This window comes from Mesoplodon densirostris, chromosome 5 (genome assembly GCF_025265405.1).
Source record: "Mesoplodon densirostris isolate mMesDen1 chromosome 5, mMesDen1 primary haplotype, whole genome shotgun sequence".
Classification (NCBI taxonomy): Eukaryota; Metazoa; Chordata; class Mammalia; order Artiodactyla; family Ziphiidae; genus Mesoplodon; species Mesoplodon densirostris.
In genome coordinates this window covers 102,469,738-102,481,895 of record NC_082665.1, presented here as the reverse complement: position 1 = coordinate 102,481,895, position 12,158 = coordinate 102,469,738, and the positions used below count along the sequence as shown (strand labels likewise).

The following is a 12,158-nucleotide window of genomic DNA, read 5'->3' as shown; positions in this document are numbered from 1 at the left end:
ACTGGGGGATGGGGCAGTACCATTAGTACTATTAGCTCACAAGAAATTAATTCAGTCGGGTAGCAGAATTACTATGACAAAGCCTTCAAAGGCTGAATACTAAGGGGTGCATAGTAATGTTTCAGTTTCCTCTTTTCAATGGATTGAGTCAGTCAACTTAGTTTTAATATGGTGGCTATTTTGATGGGCTTTGCACACGTTTCTAAATTTGGATAGGACTAATAAAGCCATAAACAATAGTTTAATTATAAAATTATGAATGAAAACCTACTTAACAAATGACATATATTGTACTTTTAATCAAGAGAGTGCAAATAATAAAGGAATTTTCAAAATGCATAAAGATATGTCTATTGAAAGCATATTTGTGTTTTTATTTATATAAAAACAATCTTAATTTTTCTATTATTTAGGTGAGATAAAAAGACTGGTATTTTTTTACAAACTTTTAAATCAACATTACAAATATGAGATATTTGTCAACTGTTTTTTAGCTTATTAGCTTCAGTGTTTTAACTTTTAAAATCATTCTTTAAATACTAAAATGTTTAAAAATAAAAACGGAATATTTTACTTTAAAACAATAGATAAAGATCATCAATCTGAAGTGTAAAATTATAGAATAATGAGTTATTATCCTATACAGACCTTGTTTTCTCACCTAAAATGTATTTTGGTTTGGAGTTAATTCTTAGTGATATAAGCTATCACAAACTTTAGCTCTATATTTTTTAATGAAACACCTAAGCAATATATTGTTTAAAGATAAATAAACTTAGGGCTTCCCTGGTGGCGCAGTGGTTGAGTCCGCCTGCCGATGCAGGGGACACGGGTTCGTGCCCCGGTCTGGGAGGATCCCACATGCCACGGAGTGGCTGGGCCCGTGAGCCATGGCCGCTGAGTCTGTGCATCCGGAGCCTGTGCTCCACAGCGGGAGAGGCCACAGCAGTGAGAGGCCCATGTACCGCAAAAAAAAAATAAATAAATAAAGATAAATAAACTTAGACTTAAGTCATAAAACAAGCTATCTTTAATACACTGGAGCTTAAGTGGCAGGCAGTATTTAAAAACAAAATACTCTCCTTTCATCTTGGTTAAATATTCAGCTTAGATCATATAATAATTTAATTTTTTAACATTTAAATTAAGGAAATTCAAGTTGAACTAAGGCAAATGTATTTTTAGACAAAGTTTTAAAACAGACAATAACTCATTAAAGGTGGATGATATTGTCTGCATTCTGCTCAACACTAAACACAGTATTGATATAAAATAAGAACCAATTTTGTCCTGTGGTGGCTATTAGCCACATCAACTGACCGGTCTGACTAAGTCATAAGTAAATTGAAGGCATTTGACTGAATATTTCATTTACAACCTATGATTACAAGGAAGGTGTAAAGGATCAATAGTCTTGAATTCTGAGTGACAAGAAGCTCCTACATGTGAGTTCTCACCTGTCTTCTTACTTCTGCTACTTCCTTTTGTTTCCATGTCCATTGACTGTGTAAGGGCTTTCTCTCAGAATCTCCAAATTTGAATCTCTGATTTAAAATCTCTGAGTGAGGTAGTGGTGTTATTTCTTAAAGTACCACTGGCTTCCCACTTGCATTGGTCCATGTCCTGCTTCCAAAGATGGAATGAGGCAGGTCCATGCCTTTATTTCAATTTTTCTCATTAGGCATTCATTCTTGGCATTTTTGACTTCTTGGTAAGAAGCCTTGCGTTTGGAAATGTTCCTTTAGATACCTCTAGGTTTCCAAGCATTTCAATGATGTGACAGTGGGGGAAAGTGGACTTAGATTTGTGGTTTAAAATTTGCCAGGAATTTAGTAAACATTTCTGAGGACCACTGGCCTCTCTATGAGTTGATCAAACCCCATATGAAATTGAGGATGCCCATGCAATCATTCTTTTATACAATTCACCATTCAGTTGGACTGTGTAAAATCAGTCAACATTTATTAAACTGCCACTATGAGATACAAAAATTAATTGGATTAGGTCTCTACCTTCAAAGAGATCATAGTCTAGTGGGAGGAAACAAGTGAAACTAAGGTTATAAAATTGGGTAAAGCATGGGAACACGGAGATGTTGTAAGAAGGCACTTGCTGCCTAGAGCTGAAGAAGGTTCCCAGACAATGTATCAATAGAACAGGGTCCTGAAAGAGAAATAAGAATCTGTCACCATTAGAAAGGCCTTTGAACTAATCTAAATATTGAAAAGAGGACAAAGAAGAATAATAAAGGAAAATTTTAAATGTAAAGTTGAAATAAAGGCCTTAGCAACAAATGAAGTGAGTCATTTTAACTCAGTTAAGATCATCTGATTGGACCACAATTGCAATCACTCCCACTCAGTTATTCAAAAAAAAAAAATTGGAAACTTTTTGACTCACTTTTATTATTTTTATAACATCAACGTACTCTGTGCCAGAAGGATGAAATGAGGTAAGTTCATAAACTATTTCAAACTGAAGGAAGTAATTCTAAGAGGAAGTCAATAAGCTCTATCCTACCAATGAATAAAGACAATAAATGGCATACAATTTGGGAGTAAAGCTTAGGGGAACTATTTGGGGGATTCAGTTCAGTTTGCAATATTACTTTATGACCTAAAAGGTTTGCTTGTTCTCAAGTCACCATAGGAAAACCATAAATTTGTTTGAAAATCAGGAGGGAGGCATGTGAAAAGCCATTCTTATCTATATAAGTAAAAATAAAATGGGACTTAATAGGGCTAAAATAATGATTCTTAAATTCATCTGACTGAAGATACAGTTCAAAATTGGACTGTTTGAGATAGATATTTTTATATCTTCAGTTTCTGCAAAGTCACTGTCCCATTTGGTAGCCATTTATTGAGCCCCTCTTATATGAAGACATTCTATTCAAAGTTGTGAAGGATATAAATATGAGTAAGGAGTAAGACATAGCCTCTTACCTCAGAGTTAATAACAAAAGATTTTTTTTCATGATATTTCCTATTTCATCTTCCATATCTCAATCAAAACCCAAAAACCTTCAGTTCCCAAATTACCTTTCCATGCTATCTGAAATCTGACCTTTCATCCTCTTCACCCTTGAGCCCTGCCACTATCCCCACTCCAATCTCAGCATTTGCCGACAGCTAAACGGTGCTCTAGCTTGAAAAGCACAGACTCAGAAAATAATGTGAAGTTTCCTCTTTGATTTGTATCTATGGAAGAAAGTCACAGGAACAGCTCAGTTATGGGAACGGGACAGACATGTTATGGGAACAACTCTAGTCCAGGGGTGAAGTGTGGTCACAAATAAGACAGTAGGTGTAGAAAAGACCTTATGAGGAGAAGCCACACCTTGGGCTCTCTAGTGCCTCTCTGAATAACCTTCTCTTTGGTATTCTTTTCTTCCTATGCTGAGAAAATCTGAGTGCTAGAAGTGCTTTCTCTAGAAAATAAGTCTTTAGTTTGAATGAGGAGAGAGACTCAAAAAAAAAAAATCCTATTACAGACTTGCCTAAAAGGATAGGCCTTTCAATTAATTGTGCCTTTCCTTTGTTTTTCCGTTTAGATATTTATGTGGAAAGGTCTTACTTTCTAGAATTCTTTTATCAAATTTAGACTGTAATTTTTCAGTGTTTGCAATTAAAAGTATCTGCAGAAATCTAATACCCTGGTCTTCTAAAACCATATGTAATCTAAGTCTATTCTACACACCTACTCACAGAGCTATGATTTGGAAATAAATTATTAGTCCTTTTATTTACAAAGGAATTTAATTGTATCCAAAGTAAAGAAAAAGTATAAGGGGGCTTTTGTGGAATATAAATCATATGTACCTTTTACATAATAATGGATATTTCTCAAGGCCAGGACTAAGAGAATAAATTTTCTTAGTTATCTATCAGTAACATCAGACTTCTTCAGAGAAATAATGGCTAACAAAGAGAGTTATGACATCACACATATGTCATACGTATTTTAAAGTTGAAGTTGTATTGGTTGTATTGAGTTTTTGCACCTTTTTTACTTTAGCCTAAGTCAATAAGACCTGGTAGTCAGAATGCACAACGTAATAAATGTAAGCCTGTTACAATAAATTCTATGAGTATAGTGTGGTGCCATATTTGATGGTGACCTTCATCTTCCATGATGTTTATAGCACAGCAGAATCCAGCTCTCCCTTGACAGCCATGAGAATGACACAGCCTGGAGGTAGACATTGTTTCTACATCAAGACCACATCACCATGCTGATATCATACTAGATGGGTTCAATATGCTAAACACATATGGCTAAAAGGTCAAGTTCTCCCAAGAAATACACATTAATGTATGAGTCTTAAAGAAATTGCATAAACACAGTTTTTACATGAACTACCTATACATGAAAAACAGATCCCAGAAAACTAATCACATTTTCAGAAGAGCTGGCATAAACCATGGCATTTACAAAAATTCTAATATGTTTTATCCCCAAAACATGAAAAGCTCATAGTCCCTCAACATTAAAAAATATTTCAATATAAATAGGATGGGTGATATGCAAGAATGTTCAAATTCAGAAAACAAAATGCAAAGAAACTCAAGAGTTTTGTTCATGGATTAAAGGAGCATCCCCCCAAAAAAGGTTACAACCAAAACAGACCTCAGATAATTTAGAGAAATCTGTGTCTTTATACATAGTAACACTAAAACTTATAATTGAAAATTTTTCTATCTCTATAACTTGAATATTAAAAGAAAATGAGCATTCTTAATGCTTAGAACCCTCGATAACATGTACAAATTAATATGAGTGAAATTAAATTGCCAACTCTATCTCAAAATCTTAGACTTTAGTGAAGATCTGAGATTTATCCATGTTAAGATAATAGTATGAATGTGTAAAAGTACCAAAGGTGCCTCTTGGTTTTCAGTCCCCGAATAATCACTAATGCTTCCATATTCCTCCTTCACCAATAATAGAATTGCATTTTTTCTTCCCATATTTACCATTATTTAGGTCTCTTGTCATGGTCCATAAGCTCTAAGCTATAATACCACTAACATTGCCAGAGAAATAATGAAGTGAAAGTGAGTCATAGAAAATATTTTGATTTGGTAATACTTCAAAACACTTCATTTGTTATTTTATGTGTCTCTTAAAATACAGCCTTGCAAATAAGTATTTTAAAATCTAGAGATTTTTTGGCACATCTTTTTCCTATAGCAAGTAGAAAACTAGATGACTATGCCCATTTTAAGAAAGGCCAATATAAAAACTCCCAAAAACTAAGACAGTTCTTTTAGGGACTAACCACTTGTGTTATCTTAAGTGTAATTTTCCCCTTACTCTTAGAAACAGAACTTAAGGATGTTTGGATTCAAAGAAGTGCAGAATAACTGAAAGTAAATAGTTGGCTGCCACTGATAATGAGAACTAATAAAAATCAAACTGAAAGATTTCTGAAATTAGAGAACAAACCAATGGGGAAATATAATTGAATTGACAGAGATCTCTTTTACATACAGATTTTCACAAACATATATAATAGATACCTGTACAGTTAACAATATTTCCTACTCTCTCAAAATACTTGTTATGCACTACAAAAGCATCCCAAGGAAATGTAAGGAAGGGCATGTGCCTTTAGGTGACTTGAGCTTTTTAAGAGAGAGAGAAAAAGAGCGTTTATTCACGCACACGGATCTCTGTGTGTATGCATGCTCTTACCACATAGCAATGACTGACCAGTCCTAAACAGAATGTGTCACCTCAAGGTCTGAAGCCATGGTTCCAGGTCTCAGTGAGACCTTTTTATCCAGATGAAGAGTGAGATTGACCCTTAGGAACTGTGATTCAATAGGTGTCATATTCTACATACTGAAATTAGAGAATAATTCCAAAACTGTTCTAGGAGGAGAAAAAAAGCTTGAGGTTTAAAAACTGAAGTTGGCTGCATCAAAAATATGACAGTGCTGAAAGGCTCATTCCCCATCCCCTGATTTTTTTTTTCTTTCTTGCCTCTATCCCATTACTTATTGATTGATTTATTTTTTGGTAGGCTTGCTATTCTCATTTTGTTGCAAGGCTGCATTTTAATTCATCTGATTCTGCAGTTGGACAAAGTCCTTTGACACCTGTGTTCATTTATTCCCAGCTGGTGAATGAACAGCAAGAAAGCAGACCCCTCCTGAGTCCCTCCATCGATGACTTTCTCTGTGAAACCAAATCGGAGGCAATAGCAAGGCCAGTAACGTCCAACACAGCCGGTAATTCTTTCACTTTTAACTTATCCTCAAGTGGAGTTAATTTTCATGATAGAAAAATGCACATTTTCTTTCCACAATGCATTTTAAGTGGAGAATAATGTTTGCAAAGAAATGAAATTTTAGAATATATACTGTTCAATATAAACCAATAAATTGCTTTTCTTTATAATATAAGAAACTCCAATGGATATTATCCAACCAATTTTGATAAACATTAGAGTACCACTATTAGCAATGAATCATTTTTCAATGCCAATTTTCATATTTACATCTTCGCATCTCAAGTCACATCATATAGGAATTCTTTAAAACAAAAGCATCTCTTTCAGAGTAAGGTTTTTCAAGTTCTGGCTGGAAATATTTTGTATGACAAAAGTCCAGTAAAATAAAAATATAGGCAACCCCTTCAAGTGGATTGAAATCACAATTAAAATGTCCTAGAGACTTGGGATATTATTGAGACAATTTTATTTTTTTGTCATATAAATGGATTAGTTGCTCCTTCTTACAACAATTTATTTGAACATTGTTCTGGAATTAAATATGATCAAACAGTAAGCTATCTGTATAGGGACTAATAAGTTGCCATCCAATGAGTGAATGCAGGATGCCAGTTTATCAATCACACCTTCTCCAGCATCCTCTGCACCTAAATTCTCACTAATTCGAAAACTAAGTCACTTAGGTACAGCCCACCCTGAGGCCACAACGGAAGATTTGACTCAAAAGCTACTTGTCGCCTTCTGGATCAGCGGCAGCCTTTCTGCATTGGTTTCATTCAGTCAACATTCACACTCAAAGGCATGTTGTTCAAATAAGAAAAAAGAATGATGTCCAGAATCAAACAACAAAGGTTATATTGGATTGCAGGAGAGAATTTAATGGGGGCAGGAGAGGTTAATTATATACTGTCTTGTTAAAGTTCATTTCATTTCCCCATCATGTCCTCAGCCTGCTGCTTCCTGGCATAGTTTTATTATACTTTTAAGTAAATGAAGAAAATCACAGGTGAAGGAAATTGTGATTTTTAAGAAATGCTAAAAATTACAACAATAAGAGTAACTAACACAAGATAGAGGCACTTTATGTGGGAGTGTAGTCTACAGTCTCTGGAATTAAACTTTGTGAATTCCAACCCCAGCTCTGCCACTTAGCAACTCTGTGTCCTTGAGCAAGTTGCATAAGTAAGTCTATTTCCTCATCTGTCTAATAGTAGTAAGATCTATATCTCATAGGTTACTTGGGAAGATTAAATGAAGCAATCTATGTAAGTGCTAACACCATGTAAGCTCTAACAGATGTTACCATTACTGTAAGATACCAGGTGAAAACAGTACACCCAACATTTCCCTTTTCAAATGTGTTAACTTTCTTTATATCACACCAAAGCAATCATTTTCTAAATTCAACTACTGCTTTGAGTAATCAAGCAAATAAAATTGTACTTGGTACATTTTAGGCAGGAAATGAAACAAGTTCAGATCCTGTCAGATCAGTTTCATCCTCCTTACCTATGAAACTGGAGCTCACCCCTCCAAAACTGAGCTACCCCCAGAAAAATACAGAGGAGCCTTGTGTCTCTAATTGCAGGAAAATCCATGAGAATGGGGTACACTGAGAAATTCCCGCTGTTCTAAGAAAAAGCTGCAAAGCCTAATTCTCGGATCTTGATTCCAGTACCCTCTACAACTCTCAGGGAGGATGGAACTAAGTCACATAGGAAGGGCTCACCAGAGAGAGCAACATAATATCCAACTCAAAAGCTGCTTTTCACTTTGATTTTTCTAGCAAATAACAGAGAGAACTATGAAATACTGGAGGAAAAAAAATCAAAAAAATATGTCATTTCTTGCAATCCCAGTACCTACAGTATTGCCTTCTGTATTAGTTTCCTAGGCCTGCCATGACAAAATGCCACAAAATGAGTGGATTAGACAACAGAGATTTATTGCCTCACAATTCTAGAAGCTAGAAGTCCAAAATCAAGGTGTCAGCAGGACCATGCTTCCTCTGAAGATGCTTGGGAAGGATCTGTTCCAGGCCTCTCTCCTGGTTTCTGGTAGCTCCTTGGCTTGTGGAAGCATAACTCTAATCTTCACATGACATGTGTGCATGTCTCCCAGTATGCATGTCGGTCTCTGTGTCCAACTTTCCTCTCTTTATTACCACCCTACTCCAATCTGACTCATCATAACTAATTACATCTCCATTGACCCTATTTCTAAATAAAGTTACATTCTGAGGTACTGGGGGTTAAAACTTCAACATATGAGTTTTGGGGGGACACAGTTCAATCCATAACACCCTCCAAAGTAAGAAGACAGGAAAAATGGTATGTTGAGACTATGGGTTTTTCATTTCTTGGCCTCAGCATTCAGTGCATCTGAGTCACACAGATTTTTATCCTTAAGGAAGACTCTTATTTGATAGTATGTTCTTTTTTAATCTTAAAAATATATGTCAGGGAGGGCTTCCCTGGTGGTGCAGTGGTAAAGAATCCACCTGCCAATGCAGGGGACATGGGTTCAAGCCCTGGTCCAGGAAGATCCCACATGCCGTGGAGCAACTAAGCCCGTGTGCCACAACTGCTGAGCTTGTGCTCTAGAGCCCATGAGCCACAACTATTGAACCCACGTGCCTAGAGCCCGTGCTCCGCAACAAGAGAAGCCATTGCAATGAGAAGCCTGCGTACTGCAACGAAGAGTAGCCCCCACTCGCCACAACTAGAGAAAGCCCATGCACAGCAACGAAGACCCAACGCAGCCATAAATATATATATATATATATATATATATATATATATATATATATATATATATATATATATATATATATATATATATATATATGTCAGGGAGACCCTCAAGATGGCAGAGGAGTAAGACGTGGAGATCACCTTCCTCCCCACAAGTACATCAAAAATACATCTACATATGGAACAACTCCTAGAGAACACCTACTGAACACTGGCAGAAGACCTCAGACCTCCCAAAAGGCAAGAAACTCCCTGCATACCTGGGTAGGGCAAAAGAAAAAAGAAAAAACAGAGACAAAAGAATAGGGACAGGACATGCACCTCTGGGAGGGAGCTGTGAAGGAGGAAATGTTTCCACACATTAGGAATCCCCTTCACTGGCAGAGATGGGGGGTGGGAAGGGGGGAAGCTTTGGAACCATGGAGGAGAGCACAACAACAGGGGTGTGGAGGGCAAAGCAGAGAGATTCCCGCACAGAGGATCGGTGCTGACCAGCACTCAGCAGCCTGAGAGGCTTGTCTGCTCACCTGCCAGGGCAGACGGGGGCTGGGAGCTGAGGCTTGGGCTTTGGAGGTCAGATCCCAGGGAGAGGACTGGGGTTGGCTGCGTGAACACAGCCTGAAGGGGGTTAGTGTGCCCCAGCTAGCCAGGAGGGAGTCTGCAGAAAAAGTCTGGAATTGCCTAAGAGGCAAGAGACCGTTGTTTCGGGGTGTGCGAGGAGAGGGGATTCAGAGCACTGCCTAAACAAGCTCCAGAGACGGGCGTGAGCCGCAGCTATCAGCGCAGACACCAGAGACGGGCATGAAATGCTAAGGCTGCTGCTACAGCCGCCAAGAAGCCTATGTGCAAGCACAGGTCACTATCCACACCGCCCCTCCCAGGAGCCTGTGCAGCCCACCACTGCCAGGGTCCTGTGATCCAGGGACAAAGTCCCCAGGAGAACACACGGCACGCCTCAGGCTGTTGCAACGTCACACTGGCCTCTGTCGCTGCAGGCTTGCACCACATTCTGTACCCCTCCACACCCCAAGCCTGAATGAGCCAGAGCCCCCTAATCAGCTGCTACTTAACCCCATCCTGTATGAATGAAGAACAGACACCGTGAGGAGACCTACACACAGAGGCGGGGCCAAATCCAAAGCTGAACTCCGGAGCTGTGGGAACAAGGAAGAAAAAGAGAAATCTCTCCCAGCAGCCTCAGGAGCAGTGGATTAAATCTCCACGATCGACTTGATGTACCCTGCATCTGTGGAATACCTGAATAGACAATGAATCATCCCAAAATTGAGGCAGTAGTTTTTGGGAACAACTGTAGACTTGGGGTTTGCTTTCTGCATCTAATTTGTTTCTGGTTTTATGTTTATCTTAGTTTAGTATTTAGAGCTTATTATCATTGGTAAATTTGTTTATTGATTTGGTTGCTCTCTTCCCTTTTTTTAATATATATATATTTTTTTCTTTCCTTTTTCTCTTTTTGTGAGGGTTTATGTGATGCTTCTTTGTGTGATTTTGTCTATATAGCTTTGCTTTTACTATTTGTCCTAGGGTTGTGTTGGTCTGTTATTTTTGGGGGTTTTTTTTTCTTTTTTTAGTATACTTTTTAGCACTTGTTATCATTGGTGGATTTTTTTATTGGTTTGGTTGCTCTCTTCTTTCTTTTTTTATTACTTTTTTATATTTAACATATTTTTTATTTTAATAACATTATTTTATTTTATTTTATTCTTTCTTTTTCTTCTCCCTTTTCTTCTGAGCCATGTGGCTGACAGGGTCTTGGTGCTCTAGCCGGGTGTCAGGCCTGAGTCTCTGAGGTGGGAGAGCTGAGTTCAGGACATTGGTCCACAAGAGACCTCCCGGCTCCACGTAATATCAAATGGCAAAAGCTCTCCCAGAGATCTCCATCTCAGCGATAAGACTCAGGTCCACTCAACGACCAGCAACCTACAGTGCTGGACACCCCATGCCAAACAACTAGCAAGACAGGAACACAACCCCAACCATTAGCAGAGAGGCTGCCTAAAATCATAGTAAGTTCACAGACACCCCAAAACACACCACCAGACGTGGTCCTGCCAACCAGGAAAACAAGATCCAACCTCATCCACCAGAACACAGGCACCAGTCCCCTCCACCAGGAAGCCTACACAACCCACTGAGACAACCTTACCCACTGGGGCAAACAACAAAGACAGTGGGAACTACAAACCTGCAGCCTGCAAAAAGGAAACCCCAAATGCAGTAAGGTAAGCAAAATGAGAAGACAGACAAATACACAGCAGATGAAGTAGCAAGGTAAAAACCCACCAGACCAAACAAATGAAGAGGAAATAGGCAGTCTACCTGAAAAAGAATTCAGAGCAATGATAGTAAAGATGATCAAAAATCTTGGAAATAGAATGGAGAAAATACAAGAAACGTTTAACAAGGACCTAGAAGAACTAAATAGAAAACAAACAATGATGAACAACACAATAAGTGAAATTAAAAATTCTCTAGAAGGATTTAATAACAGAATAACTGAGGCAGAAGAACGGATAAGTGACCTGGAAGACAAAATACTGGAAATAACTACTGTAGAGCAGAAAAAAAAAAAACATAATGAAAAGAATTGAGGACAATAGGGAGGATGGGAGGGAGGGAGACACAAGAGGGAAGAGATATGGGGACATATGTATATGCATAACTGATTCACTTTGTTATAAAGCAGAACCTAACACACCATTGTAAAGCAATTATACTCCAATAAAGATGTTAAAAAAAAAAAGAATTGAGGACAGTCTTTGGGACAACATTAAACCCACAGACATTCGAATTATAGGGGTCCCAGAAGAATAAGAGAAAAAGAAAGGGACTGAAAAAATATTTGAAGAGATTATAGTTAAAAACTTCCTAAAGTGGGAAAGGAAATGGTCAGTCAAGTCCAGGAAGCACAGAGAGTCCCATACAGGATAAATGCAAGGAGAAACACACAAAGACACATATTAATCAAACTATCAAAAATTAGGGGCTTCCCTGGTGGCGCAGTGGTTGAGAGTTCGCTTGCCAATGCAGGGGACATGGGTTCGTGTCCCGGTCCGGGAGGATCCCACATGCTGCGGAATGGCTGGGCCCGTGAGCCATGGCCGCTGAGCCTGCGCGTCCAGAGCCTGTGCTACACAACGGGAGAG

General features: G+C 38.2%; 1 protein-coding gene across 7 annotated transcripts in view; it reads left to right on the top strand.

Moving 5' to 3' along the window:
* PEX5L (peroxisomal biogenesis factor 5 like) overlaps window positions 1-12,158 on the top strand; it is a 190,934-nt gene that overhangs the window by 87,452 nt on the left and 91,324 nt on the right. For all 7 annotated transcript variants that reach the window (XM_060100062.1, XM_060100064.1, XM_060100061.1 and 4 more), the window contains one exon: window positions 6,125-6,236. In XM_060100062.1, the coding sequence (XP_059956045.1) occupies window positions 6,125-6,236 (112 nt within the window). The remainder of the gene's footprint in view (window positions 1-6,124; window positions 6,237-12,158) is intronic.